This window comes from Gouania willdenowi, chromosome 16, assembly GCF_900634775.1.
Source record: "Gouania willdenowi chromosome 16, fGouWil2.1, whole genome shotgun sequence".
In the NCBI taxonomy this organism is placed as follows: Eukaryota; Metazoa; Chordata; class Actinopteri; order Blenniiformes; family Gobiesocidae; genus Gouania; species Gouania willdenowi.
The window spans coordinates 23,875,906-23,897,812 of NC_041059.1; the positions used below are offsets into that span (position 1 = coordinate 23,875,906).

General features: G+C 39.1%; 1 protein-coding gene across 1 annotated transcript in view; it reads right to left on the reverse strand.

Annotated features, from left to right (window-relative positions):
• The window catches only part of oxr1a (oxidation resistance 1a), a 142,087-nt gene that overhangs the window by 16,290 nt on the left and 103,890 nt on the right, over positions 1 to 21,907 (reverse strand). The window contains 9 exon segments of the mRNA XM_028469837.1: positions 1,493 to 1,658; positions 5,674 to 5,926; positions 5,929 to 6,002; positions 6,005 to 6,041; positions 6,044 to 6,356; positions 8,562 to 8,590; positions 8,592 to 8,747; positions 9,827 to 9,979; positions 21,599 to 21,603. Of these exon segments, the coding sequence (XP_028325638.1) occupies positions 1,493 to 1,658; positions 5,674 to 5,926; positions 5,929 to 6,002; positions 6,005 to 6,041; positions 6,044 to 6,356; positions 8,562 to 8,590; positions 8,592 to 8,747; positions 9,827 to 9,979; positions 21,599 to 21,603 (1,186 nt within the window).

Consider the following 21,907-nt stretch of genomic DNA (forward strand, 5'->3'; position numbering starts at 1 on the left):
GGAAGCCTAATAAGGTAAACAATAGAAAAGAAAGAAATTAAATGATATATATTTGTTTTTAGTGTATTTTACAACTGATTTAGGATCCGTGATGCTAACAGAAAACGAACACAAGAGGAAGGTTAACTTTTATTAGGTTATTTATTCTAGATTACTAGCAATTTAATTGTAATTAGAAAAAATGCTAGTCACGGTATTCGTAGTTGAATTGTAATTGAACATGGGTATTTAAAAACTGAAAAATGTGTTCATACCTAATGTCCACTAAAGAATCTATTTTAAATGAAACATTAGCAACATATGGCAAGATCTAAGGGTCACTTAGTTAAAAATAAAAGTTGTCAGTTTTTAGCCGACTAGTCTAGAACAGAAGGACCATCTGTTTTAGGAGAGAGAGATGACTGTCATGATAAATGTAGAAAGAAATGAAGCCCACATTTGGTGTCATGCACAGCTACAGTTGGCACTCATGAGAGCACTGAGCCAGAGTCTTGTTTATGTCTCCTTTTCTTTTCACGCTGACGCTTGGACACTTAAAGACGCATCATGCAGGTCACCTGCTATCTAGGTCAAGCTGCAGAGAGATGGATGGTGACTACAGGAAAGGATTTGGAGCCAGAGAGAGAGAGAGTCTAAAAGACTTATGATCACCAAACCCATGCACCTGCAAGCTACTAACAGCCCTGAAAAAGGCAACCTAGGAATAATTGGAGGTCACATGTGTTAGCTCTGCATTGTAATACCAGGTTTGTCTGTTTTATCCCTGGGCGGATATTGATACCCCCTGGAGCTCCATGCATGGCAACAAACCTCGTGTTGCCTTACGGCACAGGCTGTAGCAAAGCAACATGTGGGATAAACAAAAGCTTTTAGGAAGTAAAATTGTGGTTAATGTCATCAACCATTAGTAGGATGATCCATTAACAATAACAGATGCGTTTATTGTTAGATACAATGATCAGGCATCAGTGCATTCAGCAGGAAAATCAAAACCTGATATAAGATGGGAAAGAAAAGTCAAATTAATGCTATTTTTAGTGAAACATTACACGTTTTAGAGCCAGTCAGAAAAAGTTCACCAACAAGGGTGTCAAAAAGCATTCTGAAGTCTCACAGTATAAGCTTTGGCAAGAACATAGAGTCAGCTGATTCCTCAGATCCTGGGTTGTGTGCACGCCTCAGTGTAGAGATGAAGAGCGTGCTTCCCCACAGACAGAATGAATAATACATCATCTTGCTGTCTAGCAGAGGCAGCACCGTGAACAGGCAAAAGCTGCAGTGGGCGTAAGACCTGACACAAAATGTATGTTTCATGGTTTTGAAACAATTAGTCTACATGAGGTGAGATGCTGAGGCTTTAATGGCTTATATGACATGCTTGAAGATCAAACAGGTTTTAACCGTATCAGAAACACCACACGCTGGAAGGTTTTAAAGCCTGTTATTCAGTCAACCATCTGAGCTGCAGGAATCCAAACAGAAGCTCACTGACCTCTCCTGTGGCACGGCAAACCAGTACTCGTGCTTCTTGCCCCGCTGAGCGTACTGCTGCATGGTGGCACTAGCATTGGATACAAACGTCTTCTTCATGGGCTTCCCCACCCGCAGACACAGAAACTTGTGAGAACGGTGCTTCCGTCTCTCAGCAGACCCCGTACCTGTGTGTGGACACAATTTAACACTTTAAACAACTGGCACCAAACATACAAGTATCAATAAAAAACTTAAAGCTCTTCTTTTGTTTTTCAACAAGAGCAAATTTAGCATTTTAGCTACTATCCTGAACTTATATTGTTCATATTGTCTATTTTTAACAATAATCAGCCTCCCAATATTATTCACCGTAAGCACATTCTTTTTACCTTAAAATTGGCAGTAGGTGACAAAATGTTCAGGGGTTAGCAACATGCTAAAGGCTACTTATTAAGTATTGGTGCCACTTTGGCAAAATGCAGCCCAATCTTGTGAGAGTTTGTGAAACTGTGATTTAAATGGATGAATCCGTTGTTCCAACACATTTTTCATGCTGCTAGGATCATTCTTTTTAATTTTATGCAAAGAAGCACAAAAAAAGTAATTTAATCGCGTTAGAATGAATTAATGAATGAATTAATTAATATGAGAGTTTCATTATTTCATTACATTTCATTTATTTGTTTTTTTTCGAGCAGGGACAGGAAATTGAAAAGCAAAAGGAACAAAAGAGAAGTTCAAAATAATATATAAGAACATGTACACTTATAATTGTAATATTATGTCTGCTCTAAAGGGAGCGGGAAGAAAAAATACTTTGTCATTCCCAACCCCATTTCTTAATCATATTATTAAGAATATGAATATGAAGTCTGTTTGGACTTCTAGAAAAACACAATAAGTACTAAACAGAATAGAAAGAAAAAAGATAACATTAGAGATAATGTTGCAAAATAACAGCCTTTTACTATAAAACTTTATTAAAAAACTTTATGTTCCAATGTGGGCTCTTTGAAAAATGACCCATTATCTTCCCATGAATGATATAATTCCATTGTAATGTATGTAAGTGAACTGGTTTTAAATCATTTGGCTCCTTCTGGTAGCATTACTCATTCGGGGGCAGGACCAGCAGAAACTAATGGGAGAAGCACAATGTAATTTATAACGGCTGTAAGTCTTCAGCTCATGATAGATAACTAGGAACCAATTACCGTTAAAGGGTCAAAACTGAAATATAAAATCCTACCTGTGACATTATACTGACTCATGCTGTGGTGGCATTACATAGCAGACAAATGGCTTCAGATCTGCATTCCCAGCACAGCTTACTGGGACAAGGTTCAACTTTTAAATAGGACGAATGAGGTGTGAAAGCAGTGCTGTTACATGTGTGGGCTGTGGTAATGTGGAAAGAAAAAAAGAGCAGCCCACCTGAGTTGTCTGAGAGTTAGAGGTGCTTCTTCTTCAGCACTGCTCTCACACTCACACTATGACTGCGATGAAAATAACAGCAAACCTCTCTCTTCCCTGTCACACTGAGCTTCCACAGAGGGAGAAAAATATTCACGTTTAACTCAAGTGGGTTACGTGGATGTGGAGCTACTCACAGCCCTCCAAGCAGGTCAACACCGTCATGTTGCTCAGGATAGATAATTCGTCATAGTTGTAATATTGATCCGTATAAACTGCCGGCTTTCTGGAGGTGCACTGGAGAATGAACTTTATGAAAAGCATATTAAAACCACCTGTTCATTGTTCTGTCTTAAAGGCCATATTCAGCGTATTCATGTTTATAAATGTAAAAGCACTGCACTCCCCTGAATGAAGTGCCATACAAATAATGCTTGATTTACTGTTACTGTTTACACATTTTCTGCATTCATCACTTTAGCTCATTGACAAAACATGCCCTTGCTGCCTGTTATAGTGAGCTAACAGGCATCATAAAAAAAGAACCAGTCATTTTCACGTTACTGGTCATAATATTATAGCAGAGTGGTGTATATTAGGCTTTGTTAAATCAGTCCAACTGATAATGTTCACAAATATGCAGCAGAGAAGAGGAAAGGCAAATGAAACAGTGGGATTAATTCAGTTATAGATGTTTTGCATGAATAAACCAATGGGATTTTACACTAATAGTAACAGAGTTCAATATAAGATTATAGTATTGAAATTATAAACAGGTTTACTATATATGGTTATTTTGAGGTGTTTCAGAGAATAGGAATTACAACATAGGACTCATTTCACTTTTATTTACATGGGGCTTTATGAAAACAAATCTTTTTCCTTTTTTTAAATTTTGGTACAACAATAACTGTTAAAAGAGTCCAAAAAGCCAAGTTTTGCCCCAACCTTTTGGTTTAATCTCACAAATCCTTTGCTTTTCTGTTGACACGGGTACTCCTCTCACTAAAACCATTTCACAGTGAACATGTCCAAGAGCTGTCACAGGTATCTGACTCATCTTTTCTTTTCTTGTGAGTGAAAATCTGACACAGCAGCATGATGACATTAAATATTTAAACAATCGGTATGGCAGTTTACGGATTACCAAGCATGAAGTGTGGGTGTTTAGCCACCGTGCTTGAATTAAAAACTAAATAAATAAAGTGAACATTTTGTCCTTCCATTTATTTATAGATTAAAAAAAACAACCTATATGATAAGCAGTATAAGTATCAATAACTAAAATCAAATTTAAAAATAAATGCTAATCATGCATATTTAGTTTGGGCATACTGTTGTGCTTTAAAGAGTAATTAAACCCCCCAAAAAAAATTTCAGCAGAAAATTAAATTAATTAAAATGTAATGAAATGACTGCCCTCTAAGCGTTGAAATTCAGCTATTTGCATTGGCTGAGAAGGGTAGTTTTGGACGTTTTTTGGTTCTTTTTTCAGACATTAGGTGTAAGAGTAGATGTTGCTCTTTACCTTTTTACTTGACAGTTTTGAGACACTTCTGAGGAAGGCGAGAGACATCGCGACAGTGTCAAGCAAAAAAGGTAAAGAGCAACATCTACTCTTACACCTAAAAAAAGATAAAAAGATTCTTACATCATGAACCACCACTATTAGCCCCGCCCCTCCTATAAAAACTAGCACCTGTGGACAATCTGTGGTGAGTTGGTTTGATTGAGATAATTGTGAATAGAGAGGTATAGTGAGTATTGAGTAGCTAGTTAGCATAGCATAGATAGTTCTTTGGAGATTTTTATAAAATAGACTGGCCGTGTCTTAACTGCTCCAGGAGCCCCGCCCATAATAAAGGCATTTAAAAAATAAAATTCCAGCCTAGAGGCACATAAGTCAAAACCTCAGGATTTAGTTAATCTTTAAGATTGGACTTTGCTTGTAGAAACGGTATAATGCAAAAGGCAATCTATGTTTGATCTTTGTTCGTCTGTTTGCACTTTGTGAGGAGTTAAAACCTCTGGGTTAGTTATTTTTTAAACACAAATTGTCTGACATATTTGAGAATGTATTTTCCACAGCTATTTGTGCTTAGACAGAATGTAATGAGTGATTTCTTTCTGAACCATGTTGAAACCTAACCGTACAATCTTAAATTCTAACAAAGCCTGATTTGCAGATCTTGCCATTTGTCTTCAAATTTGGACTTTCATTGGCTCAACTTTCATGTGTATTTTGACTCCAAATGCACATGAAAGCTAAATCAATGAATCTCTGAAAGGTGTTGGAAAGCGTTTTCATGTTGGGTTTCAGCTTTGGGGGCAGGTGTGTTTAGACATTGTGGTGTTTGATGGGCTTTAGCTTATCACACAAAGAAGTGACCCAGACAACCAAAGCCAGAGATCAAACAGCTGGGTAAAGCCCCCATAAAGCAAAGGCAGCTCTATCGCACGGATAGGAACAGAGAGGAGGCCATTTTCTATCTCTGGTTTTCCCCCAATTACCCGCGCTATGGAATGGTGGCTGAGAAAGGTTATCTGGACCCAACATGAGGCGTAAAGTGTTGAGGCAGAGAGAAGAGGGACAGAGAAAGTGAGAGAGAGAGAGCGAGAGAGGAGAGAGAGAGAAGACCTGAGGAGAGAGGAGAGTAGGAGAGAGAGAGAGGGAGAGAGAGAGAGAGAGAGAAGGATAAAAGACAAAACAGGGCAGACAGATGAAAAGAAAAGTCTCTTGCCTACAGCTCAGTGCAAGTAGAACTTGTATCAGATGTGTGTGTTTACCCTCGGCAGAGTCTTGCGTGTCATCCTTTGGCGAGTCCTCTGCCTCCTTTTTATCCCCCTTGTCTTGCTGCTTAGTGTCCTCTTTAGCGACGTCTGTGTCCTCTTTGGGGACGTATCGGTTCCTTTTTGGCATCACCTGTGGACAGCCGGGGACGGTTGTCTGAGCTTTGGGACCTGGGCGAGACGTGCTGCTGCTGCCCTGGGTCTGGCTAGTGCTGCTGGTAGTTGTAGCAGTGGTGGTGGTGGGGGTGGGTGACGGTAGTGGGTGGTGCTTGGTGCCTTCTCTATTACTGTGCTGCTTGGCCATTGTGGGGACTGGCTATCGTTTCAGTGGCAGTGTCTGGCAGATTGTCCTCTTCTTTTGTCGCAAGGCTGGCTCTTCTGGCTGGCTGACTGGGCTAACTGGGGTTTCTCGAGTCTGGGCGCTGGCTCCCTCTACCTGGGTGAGTACTGACTCTGTGGATGCACCAGAGGATTTATCCTGACGGAGGTCCTCAGTGGATGCTTGTTCTTCCTCGCGTATGGGGGACAACTCGGTTTCAGTGAACACGTCTTCAGAGAAAGATCCCTCAGTGCTGCGTGGGGCCGTGCTTGCCGCTGTCATTGGCCCCCGGCTCCTCAGGCGGTGCTCTGAATCCTTCCGCTGGGAGGGATGACGCTCGGAAGGCAGAGGCTCCAGATCACTGGAAATATGGGCGTGGGAAGTCCAAAAACAAAAAACAAGTTGTTGTTAGCCAACATGTTCCCATATATTTATTAGCAATGATTCCACACTTTGAGAGGATATAGATTTTTAAAGTAGCTTCATGTTTTCCATTTCAACTTTAATTATTTCTATTAATGAAAGAGACAAAAAACATTCTTCTCCTTTTACCTTACCAGTGCTGGAGATTGAACGAAAATGCAACCAAAAAGTACTTTATTTTAGCATCATAATGGGGCTCATGCACTTCTTTCAATCAATTAGGCCTACATACTTTGGCCCCATTCAATTCTCTAATGATTCTGCCACCAAAAGGTGACAACCTTATTAAAATCAAACTAATCAAACCAAGTTAGATTATGGAACAAGTGAATTCCCACAGATGATAGTTTACAAAAGGGTAGGCGATTTTCAAGGCAAGCATGATTTTGAATGTAGCCTCCCCGACGGCTCCGCCTTTATCCCCCTCCCCTCTTCACTCTGTGCTCCGTCTCACTCACATGCATGAGCACAGCTGCTGCAGAAGAGGAGCTCAGCTCATTGCTTGTATTGTGTAGAAATTTTGTTGTCTCATTCAGCAGTAAGTAAACAATTAACTTTACCATTATGTAAGTTAAAAACCTGACAACAACTCTGTTTTAACGAAGTCTATGGTGACGCACTTTCAGTGCGAGCTCGTGCATGCGAGGGAGACAGAGGGACGTGATTGGTTAAAAAAAAAATGTTTAATTTTTTTTCCATTGGTTGAAGTTATTACAGATTTACAGCTGCTACAGTTGATAGATTTTCTTTTTCAGAGCACTTAAGGTCTTAATTTCTATCAGGACATAAAGACAATTTCAACCAAAAACTTAAAAAGTGTATCTGGAGTAAATCGCCTACCCTAGCTTTTACAAAGGTGTGCTCTGGGTATGGCAGTTCACAGCTTTATACAACATCCTGGTCATAAAAGTCTTTCCACTAATTTGAATTCACTATAGTATTGTTAGTAGGTTTTATAAGAGACAAAGTAAATATTATCTAAGAAGTGTAAAAGCCTAGGAGAGGATACAAGTCGCTTTAAGAGCCCGACTGTCGCAATAAATTTACGCCTGTTTTCAGATTTTATCCTCAACAAAGAAACTATCAAGCCACTAAGTAAATTTGTCTTTTCAAAGACTGCCGGGGTTGCATGTATAGTCTGATTATAATTTTTTTGACTTATCTTATAGCGCCACTGTTTATGATAACACTTACAGTATGTGCTGTATGCTCGAGTTTTATAACAGAGAGTGCTAAAGCTAGCACTTCCACTGTAACCGATAGCTACTACGTAACACTTTAAGGGAGATCACGCATTCGATTTAATGCATAACTTTAGTGAAACATTTGAGAATAAAATGTAGACAAATGTCTATAATGCATGCAAAAAAATAAAATAGAGTTATCTTTAGGGCGGCACAAAAATAACTGAACATAACCACAAATATGCATGCGACGCTAATACACAAACTTGTAGCTTAGTTAATTACATAGACAGAGAGGTCAGCTGTCAGGGGTGGGGGTGCTGGTGAGTGTGGGTAGTCATTAGAGACACAGGCAATGTTCCAAAATCTTAAAAAAAAACAGCTGGGTCGGGCACAACACCAGCTATCTCCCTGCATAATCATGACTCAGCAGGCAACATTCACCAACTAACTTCAGCTTTTTCAGGACACTGTGACCACCATAAGATCTCCACAGGGTTTATTAGACTAAGTATTTATTATTGTGGAAATTTGGCTTCAGCTAAAAAAAAAAGAAAAACAGAGTGAGTAGAAATACATAAACAGACAAATCTGTGGGAGGAAAGACAAGCGAATCCTCTGAAGTGCTGGTTTTCCTCTACACAGAGAGGTGAGCAATCACAACGTAGGAGGGTGATGGCACACTTCATTAACCTCAGTTTAATTGCTGTTTCCTCTTTACTTTGAACGTGGAGAGAGGGGGATAAAATTAAACTGTCGGTTGGTTGCAGATGCAATCTGACAACTGATGGAGCAGAGAAAAACATTGATTAGAGGGTTGCATAACCGCAACGGACGATAAAAGTTAAAAGATATGTGTAAATATAAAGAATTTATGTGACAAGAAATGTTAGTTACAAGTCGCCGCTGATCTACAATGCCAGTCCGTGCATTTGCAGCATTCTGTGTTTTCTCTTTACTCTGGGACTGTCTCTCTGATCTTGGGGTCGATTGATCTCCTTGCAGATGGCGGCAGACTGCACCTCCTCCAGGGGACACATAATCCCGTACTCCTCACACCCGTGGGCCTGAACAAGGGGGTCCATCCGGTGAGGGTCAAACATGATATTGTTGGGCGTCACCAGCAGCACCCCACTCACTGCACCCCTGTCAACAGCACAGTGGGGAACAGATTAGCTGTCAGCACTCTCAATGAATGTTACCATTACCAGTACATTAAGTAGCACCTATATAGGATAATCGAAAATCAGCAAACGGGAAGGCAAATCTATTTTAGAGCACCAAATGCCTTAAATCAAGTGGACTGTATTGACTGCCAGTGCGACCACTTCAGTGCTTCCATCTGGTACTGAGTGAATCAGCAGGAGTTCAATACCATAGATCTGCATGTGTATTTTCCTCAAAGAAGCCAGTTGTTAGACACACACACATATATGCACACAGTGAAAGGTTATTTGAACACAACTGCAGTTTGCAGACTCTGGTTGTAGAGCATCTGAACAACATAAGCTGTAATCAGCTGAATTATAACCACAAACAGCAGGGAGGTGCCTCTCTCAATATGCTGGTTCACAAGGTTGCTTGTGTGTGCCCACACAGGCCACATGCATCATTATTAAAGTAGCAATAAAAAAACAACAACAGACCAGAATAATGTACAAACTATCCTGGTGGTAATGACTTTAATACCGTTATATGGCCACTAGAATAAAAGGGCTGTGTGAGAGTGAGATGCAAAGGAGGAATATTTTAACTGTAACTAACGTGGTGAAAGATGCATTTACTGTATATGTAATTTTTTCTAAATTAAAATTCACAACATGAACTACTGGGAGTTGTTTTCACTTCACTGAGGAGGACTTGATGAAAATCGGAAAATTCATTTTGAGTTAGAGTTTTATTGAACAGTCTTTTATCAATCAAGAGTATGGCATGAAATGAGAGAAAGATGAGTGAAACAAACTTTCTTGTTCAATGATCAACACATTAAAAGCTGAATTTACTACCTTGATGCTTGTTAAAGCTTAATATGTGAATGGGTTTGGTAGTCCCTGAATGTAATGACCACCCATTTTCTTACGCTTGTTCATTATGAGCTCACAAAGCTATAATCAGGATAAAACAAGCATAGGATCAAATTTAAGCTATGAATGCAACCCCTTTGATCCCTTTGAAACACTGTCACACAGTGCCCCACAGTGTTGCATTTTAAGCTTCATCTCACCTTGCCATCAGTGATGTACTTGCAGTTGATCTTGAGAAACTTCTCTGTGAGTGCCTCTTCCTCCTCGGAGGTGGATGACACCACTCTGGACTGACGCAAGGCCGAAAACACAGGTGGGTGAAAGCTCTCTGGTCTGGAGGGGCCATCAGAGTCCTTGAAGAAAGATGGATGGAACAGAATTTAGAAAGCAATACAACACATTAAGCTTTTCTCCCTTTTTCTTTGGCTGCCTCTTAAAAACTCAGCCATTCAAAACATTGGACGAGTTATAGAACAATGGTCTTTTTATTTTTTGCATGTGCAGAAAAAATAATCTCAGTAAAAGACTAAAGATAAATTCATTAGGTGAATGTTGAGACGGAGCTGTAGAAAACAGCTGAAACATTACAGAGTTTATGTAGAGGGCATATTTTGGATTCCAGTTCAATGCACAAAACTAACATCATGTAAAAACTAATTGTACAATAGCATATCTATACATTTTATAGATTAAACCTCCTTGTAGAACATTGTCTTTTTTAAAGGATTTCCTATTTGAGTTTGATGATGGTACCTTTACCTACAGAGTAAATTCACATCCATTTAAACTTAAGCAACTCAGCAGTTGTTCTTGTTTGCTTTCTCATCATTTTGCTTCTCCTATTGGTTATGTGTCAATGTGTGGATCTTGCTCCATCAAGCCTTGGTTGCTGTCCTCTGGCCTGCCTTAACCTGCTCACCCTCATACAATATCAAATTGCTGCTTTGTCACCACTTTGATAGAAATCCCCCCCCCCTTGCACTGCACAGGGCTGAAACAAAATACACACACACAGATTCTTACTAAAGAAAGAAACAAAAAGGAAAACACTATGAAATACCTGAATGGTCTTTTTGGATGGGGATGGTCTCCCTTTGTTTGGGCTTGTCTTGAATCTTAGACTATCTATTGGTGATTTTTGTATTGTATGTACTAGAGATGCTAAAGGTCATCTAGGGGTTTATTCTAAGCAAGTTTATACCTATAGGTTGAAATAATAGAAACTTTAACCTGAGAGGACAAGGAAAAAAAAAAATTAGGAGAAATACATCCAACATGTTTTTATACAATGCATAGAAATGTATAATAATTCCATGTTGGCTTCTACTGCAGCAAAACTATAAACCTTGGCATGTACTATAAAGTCGCTATGATAAGAAATTTATTAGATGCAATATGTTGGCACACACACAGCAATCAAGCAATTTAGGCTAATGTCACTTCCTCTACGCCTTGGTAACTCTGAAATCTGCCACAGATGGCTTGTGTGTTGTATGTGTGTGTGTGTGGTGTGTGTGTGTGTGTGTGTGTGTGTGTGTGTGTGTGGTGTGTGTGTGTGTGTGTGTGTGTGTGTGTGTGTGTGTGTTTGGCTGGTAACATGGGGTGTGGTGTGTTTGTGTCTACCAGTGGCCTGTTGCCATGTGATGCGACTAAGCCACAGCGAGAGATGGATGTCTGAGAGCACCTCTGAGAACTGTTGTCAACTGACTGATTATTGGTGTTGTAACAAAACAGACAGAATTTAGTGCTGAGTGACTTTGAAAAACTCAAACAAGACTGAGGAGACAGACAGACAGACAGACAGACAGACAGACAGACAGATAGATATACTTTACTGAACAACAAGAGGGAAATTAAGGTTGTCACAGCAGCTTAGACAATACCACATAATAGTGGCAATAGCAGTGCAAATAAAAACATTTGTACAATATGAAGGGGTTCCTCTGTTATGTGATATCAGTCTGATATCGCCAGAAAAAAAAACGGATTGCATAACATCGGCCTGCCATCTAAATCAACTAGAATATAATAATATATATATACTGGGGTTATTTTTCAGGGTCTTCAACTTTATTTTATACCAATTGTAGAATATTCTTTAAGGTAAAATGAATCTAACTTATTGATAATAATAAATTGGTGCAGTTTATCTCATACCTACTGTTGTGTACTATTGTTCTCATTTTTAGTAATATCACTTGATTTGATCAAGGCCTTTCTTACGTTCCATACTAAAAATAAGCAATAACAGTGTGTATTATCTGTGCATTGCACCAAATCACTACCAGTAATGACCAATACGCAAGAATGCAATATCAGTATTGTATCGGAAGTGAAAAAATAAATAAATACATAGACAGCAATTTACATACAGTATACATCTATACACACACATATACATACATGTATGTACAAACGCATAAATATAGCATTAATTATCAGCCACTGTCGCCAGGCTGTCTAGGTCCTGTTCCACCACAGGAGCGCACTTTCCTCAAAAGCTTGTTTAATCGGTTGCCCTCATCAGTCTTTATTGCCCCCCACCCAGCACAAGATGGCCCAGAATAATGCAATGGCCTTCTACCATGAAACTGGGGGAGCTGGGTGCAGACACCAAAGAAATCTCAGTCTCTTCAGGAAACACATCCTGCTCTTCATCCTGCTGTTCTAGTTGTAGAGAGCATCACTGTTGTGAACTCAGTTTAGTTTATTAATGTGGACCCTAGATGGTAATAAGAATAGGTTGTCTTTGGCTCCTCCTTTTGTCCCACCACCTCTTTAGTCTTAATGATGTAGAGCAGATGAAGTGCATCACGCGACAAAGCCCTCCACCATTCCTCTGTACTTCTCCTCGTCATCATTGCTGATTCATCCGACACAAAGCAGTCATTGAAAGACTTTTGAAGGTGGCAAAATCCAGAGTTGGACAGGAAGTCTGACGTAAAGCGTGTGACGAGGAAGGGAAACAAAACAGAACCTTTGAGCACTCTGGTGCTGCTTGACACGGTGCCGGATACACGAGTGAGTCAAGTGACCGAAGAGTCAAGTGCATGAAGTGGTAATGGTGTATTCTGTAGGTTCAGCACATGAAAAGAATGAATGGTAGGAATTGCAATGATGCGTCTGAAGGGCAAAGATTAGACAAGGAATATCTGAAGGGGAGGAAAGTGTGGGAGCCATTGCTGACAAGAGGTCTTTGTGCTAAAATGGGAGGGTGACATTAGTGAAGAACTTCAGTAGGAGTTAAGAGCAAAGGAGGAGAGCCTGAGCCAAGTGTCTGCTGCCATTCTGACAAACAGCCTAGAGCGACTGACCTACACTGACACAGATGGCTGTGGAGGCTGAGGCGGCTGGTTCATCTCTTAAACTAAACAAGCTTTTTTTATTCCTAAAGTCTAAGTACACCTCCAGGTTTTTGTTAATCTGCCACTTGGGAGAAATTCCAAAAATGCCTTCATTATGGGCGTTGCTCCTAGAGTGGTTAAGACACGCCCAGTCACAGCAGCCCCGCCCCCACAGAGCTGCACAGTTCCACATGGAGCTGTCAATCAATGCTTACTGAGGGCTGTGAGCGGAGGAAACCTGGTCCTCTTCCCATCTTTTATAGGAGGGGCGGGGTCAACAGTGACGTTTAGTGATGTCACTGACCTAAAAAGACGTCACTGATCCAATCTCCTCCAACAGCAAAATGTACTTGCAATAGCCGGCGTTCAACCCATAGAGGGTAGTCACCGACAATTTACAACTAAAAATGCTAAATAAATACTTGATTAAAATGTGAACTGTGGAACTAGGATCAATAAACTATAATACGTCATACTTAATCATAAATGTATTCTGCATAATAAAGTGTATTTACATTTTTAGAAATTTGCTGCTAAAGTTGTCACAGGTTGTTTCTTATAGCATGCAGCAGTTAGTTGTCTTATTTACAGGATTAATATTCAAACTAGACAGGAAAATATTACTTTATCAATTTTAGAGTCTTACCTTGAATATAACAGCCATTTATAGTATATAAAATTATAAAATTTTCTGTTACTAGAGCCAGGTCTATGTATTCAAGTGGGCTGTAGAAAGCCTGTTTCATCACTTAAAGCAGAATAAAAAGAAAACACTACTACACACCTGTGTGCACAGGATTGAGACACACCTGGACAAAAAATGAGCAGCTACAGAAGTGTAAACATGTCTGCTTTTTATTGAAATGTGGAGGAAACAGAGCCTCGAGGTCCCAGTCATTACGTCTGGAGGAAGGCGTGTGATGCATATGTCAGAAAATAAACATTCAATGAGCATGACACATGGTCCATAAGAGATGACTGTTTAATCAGCAGGTAAGAAGAACTGCTGTTTTGTACATCAGTATGATTTTACACAATGATCCCACACAGTTTTTCTCCCTACATTTGGGGATTATGTGCGTGTACAAGAGTAGGTAAAAACACATATATAAGTGTTTATCTAAAAGCTACTTCTGTTAATAAATGAGATGCTGCTTCTGTAGTTACCAGTTTTTTTTATTTTAGAAAAACAACCCTGCACTGTCATGTTACATTAGCTAATCAAAGCATGTTTTACACATTAATGGATCTCTAGTTGCTTCTTCTTCTCAGTACTCATGCTGTTTGTGCTCCCTTACAGCTCCCCATCGCAGTATTAACGTTTTGTTCTTCAGTCTTACGAAAATTACAAGAATAATGGCCTGTTTGCATGCTGTGGCACAACACTGTGCCATGGGAGGTCATCAAATGTGCTAGCAACTAATACAAGTATTTCAAAATTAATACAAGTATGTAGATCTGCATCAATCCTTTTATATTTCTTTGAAGAGTTCTTGTAACTAGTCCATGTCAGGAGGTGGTGTGAGCATTAGGTTTAGCTGTGCTTCACAAAGGTTTGAAAACACTGCTTCAGAGCAGGTTCCCAATCTAAACTTGGTTGGCATCAAGTTTTCTCTGAGCGCACCAGTTTCATTCTTCTATAATTAATTTGCAAATAACTCCGGCGGCTGTATCAGCTCACAACTCTACACAGAATGACGAACGCAACAATGCAACACAAAACAAAAGCGCATACAAGTACAAACTCCACAACACAACACGAAAACAGTCTGGTAAAAATTCACAAAGAAGAGTGATAACAGAGGTACATGAAAAAATCCACGAAGAATGACGTTAACGTTGGTGTCAGTGCCGATCCTTTCACGGGTCTTTTTACTGGACTGCTTTCGTGTTGTGGGGTTTGTATTTGTGTATTGCTCCCGCAGGAGGCCGCAGAAGTTTGGTGTGCTTCAGCAGCAGGGACGGGTTAATGCTAATGATGGCTCTGTTACGAAACACGGCTATGATTTCTGACCTGCCCATTAAATCCTGAACACAGAAACTTGCCTAGCTCCACAATTACATTCTAAATGGTTGAATGGCGTTGTACATGTTTTAACAAATACATTCATGACCTATTTAATGTGTTTAGAAGAAAATGTCAGAATTTGCTTTAGAGGAACTTTAACATTGAACATTTTCCTAAACCAGAACAGCACCCAAATAAAATTAATGGCAGATAACATTTCAATATTTCATCCATTTTTAACAAAGCAATGCTGAATATACATTAGTTCCCGCAAAGGAGTTTTATTTTATATTAGCCATAAAATAAGTATTCTTAAACATATACAAGTTTGACTTTATGGACTTCTATAGTGTAAACAATATTGCTTTTAATAAGCTTGTGTTTATTTTAGCGGTCGTACAATAAATGTGGTGTTATTACACACATTTTTAATGCAATAAAGAGAAGCATTAGTAACAACACTGTCAAATGACATCTTACAGCTGTCTGTAAACAAAAGCCAGAGTGTGATTGTTGGCTTTAAAATGAGCAAATAATTATAAGAAATGTATACTATTACAGCTTAAAGACCAGTATTATAACTTTTATTGATATATGTCTAGTGTTTGTCACTTTGTTTCAGACGTTTATAGGTGATAAATTCATGCTTTCTCAGCTGGAGTATTACAGCACTATAAAGAGGTAATACGTCACTGCTTTCTCTAATATATTCCATATTCACTCTGAGCTACTTCTCAATGAGGAAGAGAGATCAAATTAGGTGAACCAAGAAAACCGCTTTGGAAAGGCCTATGATAAAAAGATTTTGTCAATTTGACCACATTTGAGGTTACCAGAGACCTGTGTCCTAAAATGACTGGATTCCAGTCAAAGCCTTTAAAAGTGGACTGTTATTTCTATGTGTCACATCAAAGGGATGAGGAGAGAGCACAGTGCAGCAGAGTGCACTGGCTGCTACGCTAAAGAATCAATGATGAACAAACTGCTGTGCTGGTCTAAGAATCTGAGCCCATTTGGGTCTGTTGGCTTTGAAGAGAAAACCTGTGGTGAGGAAAAAGGAGGTACTGAAGGAGTCTGTGCCTGACGTGGCCACCAGGAGTTTCTCTGAGAATAATCTGAGAGGTGGATGGAGGACGGAGCGCAGCAACACCCCATCAAACACACTGACAATGTGTTGCTCAGCACAACAGATGGATGTAACAGCCTTGGATGATAACAATGACTGACTGCATACATTTAGGCCAATGTATCAGTCCTTTTCAAAAGACTCCCTTAAATAAAACAAATAGTTCTGACATATACTAAGCCATTATTATTATTTATAATAATAATAATAATATTTACATGTTAATGACTTTGAGCAAGATGGCCACTGACTGTAGCACTTGAAGAGAAAATAAAGACTGCAGAGAAAACCTGCAGGTGCCCACCCAGGTTTGACCTTGACAGTTACACACACAGCAAACAAAAACACTTCACCAGCACCCCCCTGTGGATGAGACCGAGTACTGCAAGAACAAGTCTCAGTCTGTTGTGCACCTGTTTTTGTGATAGAACTCGGGTTGCCACCTACCACATTTTGACCAATACTACAGAGAGTGCTTCAAATACATAATAATCTTGGGAATGTATATATATATATTAGGGATGTTTTGATATTATTTTGATATTTGGCCACATTTTTGCAGATATCCATAATGCTGATATTGTCCAACACTAGATTTCCGATTTCCGACATTAATTAATACCAACATATACAGAAACTCCCTCGACCTCAACCTAATTTTAGATCAGATAATATGTATCTAAAGATAAATAACAGTTTAAGCCTACTTTAATGTGATGTCCACTGGATGTATTCAAACAAATAAACATGGTTTGTGCAAAATGTTTGAATTTAAATAGATCTTTGGCAGTCTTTAGAAAAACAAAACGGAACAAACAACACAATTGTCTACTTCTTCAGCCAAAAGGGTGTAGGTTGAAGCAAAGCTTATATATACCTACCCCATCACAACAAAACAAGGTTCTGTAGATCAGCGGTTTTCAACTGGTCTCATCCTGAATCATAACATAACCTAACCTGTGAACGGTCGCATTTACAGACCTTGGAGTCGCTGTTAACTTACCAATAAATGGAAAGAGATTTGTCACTTTTATAATATGTTGACTAGGCCACTGGGAGTGAGGCTCAAGGCCAAGGTAGGCTGACTTGATAATACTGTCTCATGTTTTTCTGCAGTCAGTGCCTTCTCCTCATCCTTTTCTCTCTGCTCTGTTTCAGGTGTCGTGAAGCTGATGACGGCAGTTCCTGATCTGTGGTTCACGACTCAACTAGTCTGGGACACTCTGATGTTCTATCTCTCCACCCTGTTCTGTTGGTCTTTCTGTCCACTAACCCCAACCAGTCACAGCAGATGGCTGCCACCTCTGAACCTGGTTCAGCTGGAGATTTCTTCCTGTTAAAAGGGAGTTGTTTCTTCCCACTGTCGCTAAATGCTTGTTCATATGGATCTTGTTGGGTTTTTTTTTTATTTGTTATGCATTTTATATTTTGATAAGCGCATTGAGATGATTTTGTTGTAAATTGCGCTGTACAAATAAAGTTTAATTGAATCCTGGGACCCACATTTTTCCACGGTCATTAAATCACAACCTACTTTTTTTTTTTTTTTTTTTTTTAGAATTCAACCAACCAAATTTAGTTTTTCAAAAATAGTTGTTGAAAACATACACATACTGTATATCATATTTTTTAAAACATGAATCTATATATTTTTCGTTGCAACATGCATTTTACAGCATGCCTGTCAAAAGAAAAGACATGAGAGACATTAAGTTAATTTTTGACCAGCTGTCCACGACCCACAGTACAGGTCTGCGACCCACTTTTGGGTCCCGACCCACAAGTGGAGAATTGCTGCTCTAGATAACACTCACAATATATTACTTATTACTATTTTTACAATATACATTCTATATATATTCTGCAAAAGTTTTATATAACTCACTAATATATATATATATATATATATACACACACACACACACACAGACATGGATGTACATGACATGTACATAACATTAATATTATACTATTTCATATCTACAAAAATAAATTTCATCAATTAAATTTAGTGTGGCAATACATACATTAATAAAGAATACTAATAAGAATAATTATTCAACTTTAGTAATGAAAAATCGATACCAATGTCAACCAATATTACATTTAATGGCTATTTATTGGCCATCTATAATTAAGTGTTTACAAAAATCGACCTTTTTATCTTAACAATATTACATAATATTTATATTGGCTAATATTACTGTATATCAAATAAACGATCATTCACTCGACAACATCCTAAACAATCAGTCAAACCATGGTTGTCTACTAAAATAAGCTAGAAACCAGAATGGAAAGGGAATCAATCATAACCTAATTTACCGTACTTTAACAGCAACAGGAGAGGACTGTATGTTGTATGTACTGTATGTGTGTGACAAACAGTTTAAAATATGGAACAAATGGCAAAATTAATCAGCCAAATAAACGACAAGACTATATTTTACTGGATCGGTGGCAAACCTAGATAGAGCTAGCTTATTCATTATCAACAAGACAATTCTGTTTTATCCACAAATCTGAGTTAGTTACTAAAACTTTTGCATGGATTTAGTTTATACCCAAGTAGAAGAGCAGACGGAAGAAGAAAAGAGTGCTAACAAAGGAATACACACATAGGTCACAGTAGTAGCTGCACCACCAGGGTAGGTAGGCATGTGTCAGCACTAAAGGATGTACCTGCCAGCACAGATGACCACAGAGCCACCACGCCAACAATCCACCGTCTGCCAAATAATCCGTTGACAGCATGACTGCCAGCAAAAAAAAATCCACCAGCTAACAATGCACATGCACACATGTACACAGTCACAGTCACAGTCACACACGCACAACAAGCCAACCATCCATGCCTGCAAGATGTGTTACCATTTGCTGCCAATAGCAGACGGCAGGCGGAGAACATAAAAACACTTCAAAGTAGCCTTACCTGGCAACGAGCTCCACACGGGAAACACCAAAGTATTTATACACTTACAACAAAGCAGTTATCTTATGCAGTGAATCAGGATTTGTCATTAAATGACCTGCTAAAAAATGCTAATCCTGTGAACAAAGGTTACCTCTAATGATTTGTAAATATTGTGTCATAATGCGTGAGATTCTATTATAAATGTTGCGCAGATCGATGTGCAAGGCATTGCAGCTGGCAAAACACATTGGAATTTGACATCTGAGACTGAGTAGAATGTTCAGTGGCTGTACATGTGTGACAGCTCACCTCTTTCTAATGAGAAAAAGGCTGCACTGCTGTTCGATCGCGGCTATTTCTGCTCACACCACCAGAAAGAGCCATGAAATACTGTATGCCCAACCTGCAACAATGTGAACTTGGAGAAGGAACAAGCACAGCCATAAAAATGTTTTCTTCATTTTATGCTATTAACGGCTTGCACACTTGTGTACACATTTAGCGGATTAAACACTGTGAACCACACAAAGTCAGACTGATCAACATGACACTCATCAACCCAAAGCAGCATAGTTTTGCGGCAATGACAGCAGTCCATCTATTAGGGGTGTCCCGATCCGCTACTGATAACGGATATCGGTCTGATATCAGCCTGAAAACGAATATTGGATTTTATCGGACTGCATCTTAAATCGCCGACATACGATACGTTTTTGTTCTTTTGTCCCAACCCTCAGTAGGGATGCGCATCGTTAACCGGTTTCATTTGGGAACTGGTTCTTAGTCAAACGATTCTTTGGAATCACTAAGAAAAACTCTTTACGATTCTGCTATCGGTTGTTCCCGGGCTGCGCCGCCACTGTAAACAAACACATCCCAGTTTGGTTAGTTAATGTGAATGAAAGCCAGAGCCTGCGTGCTCGCAGTATGTGTGTGTTCATGATAGCGCCTGACTCAGTATGTCAGTTATACAATACAACAAGTGTAAGGATGGTTCATGTTTGAGCAGTAATTCATAGTGGTTAGTGTGTAGTGTTGTTACTCAGGCTACTATTCAGTAAAGCTAATTTGGTGACAGGATGTAGTAGCATATTTGTATATTTCACAATAAAAGCAGCCTGCTGGTTTCGGCAGTTAAGGGATTTATAATACTGGCTAACATTGTGTGACTTGACTTGTGGACTTATTTTACTCACTTGAGTATTGTTTATCTGTTTATTGAGGACTCGTTTAGGTATTGTTTATTCTCATCGTTGAATAATTAAGATTTATATTAATAAACCTGATATTTATTTTCATAAACCAGGCTGTATTCTTTTCTGTACTCATGTACTACTTGTTTTTCAGCCTATTGGGGAATCGATAAGAGAATCGATAAAAAACTGGAACAGTAAGCAAGAATCGACAGAGCATCGGTATTGCAAAATCTTAATCAATATACATCCCTAGCCCTCAGTTGTTCCCACCATATAATGACAGTAAAAAAAATAACTGAAGTGAACTTGAATTGTTGACTATTGTTCTCTGAGTAACATCACTTGATCAAGCCTTTTTTAACATTCCACACTGCAAAATAAGTAATAAAAGTGTGTATGATTCGTGCTGGTATTGCATCGAATCGATATCGGACAATACGCAAGGCTGCAATATCGGTATCGCATCGGAAGTGAAAAAATTTGTATCGGGATATCCCTACTATCTATAGCGCATTAAACATGCTTTCTTTTAACTCATCAGTTTGGGTTATTGTCGGTGTTGGAAATTAGCCAGGGCCACAGGCCATTCTGCTCTCAATTTAGCCAAGAATGCCCCCCAAAAACCTTATTCCATGGGCCAAAATTTCCCCCAAGGTTTTTGTCAACAACAATATATATACATATAGGTCTTCTATTATATGTGTGTGTTGCATTGCTATTTTTAAGGTTTTATTGTGTGTAATATTTACAGGTTGTTAAGAGCTAAATAAACCCATAGTTTCCCCACATCTGTCTTCTTTCTGTAATAACTACTTGCAAACTTATTTCTGAAAAAGAATAGATGCGTTTTTCATTTATTTGCACTGGCAGAAGCTACAGTGCATTTTAATCTATAAAAGTATCCAAGCTGTAACTAAATGCCTTTCCATGGCCCCCAATCATTTTAAAAAGGCCTCCATTTTTTTTAGACTATGGGGGAAAAAATTGCCCCCATAATATTTTCTTAATTTCATACCCTGGTTGTGGTGGTACATGAAGTAGAGAAGGCACACAGCGAAAAACTAATTTTAGTGTCATATTAAAGTAGGATATCAGTGGAGATGAACTCAGGGGTTTTTATTTGCTTGAATTACATTTCAGAGGATTTGAACAAGCTTTTGAAACTGCTTTTCACATCACTTGGCTTTGGATAAATGTCTCTGAAATAAAAGAATGGAGCCTCTACAGTAAATACATCTTCATCAAGGTCTCACCAGCTCTTTGCAGCCTGCACAACTATGCAACCATTTACTTTGATAGTAATCATCATTGAGTGGAGCGCGTGGAGCATTTACATTGGCTTGTAATTAAAAGATGTTGGGATTGGCTAAAGGGGAGAAACTACGGTGGCTTCCTGAGGTTTAGGAATCAAACAGCACCAAAGTGCAGCATCTTTGTATGGAGTGCACTCAAGACAAGAGGAGAAAAGGATTGAAGAGTGGAGGCAGGAGGCATGCATGCAGACTTGACAGATACAGACACACTTCCTCATTCACAACGCCTCCACAAACACACACGATTGACACATCGGGTGAGGTAATGTTCCCTCCCTTCTTCTTCCAAGCACACTTCCTTTGCCTAGAATGATTACTGCCTGGCTGCTTGTCTGGGAGAGCGAGCTTCTCTGTTCATTAGTTGCTTCAAATATCAGACA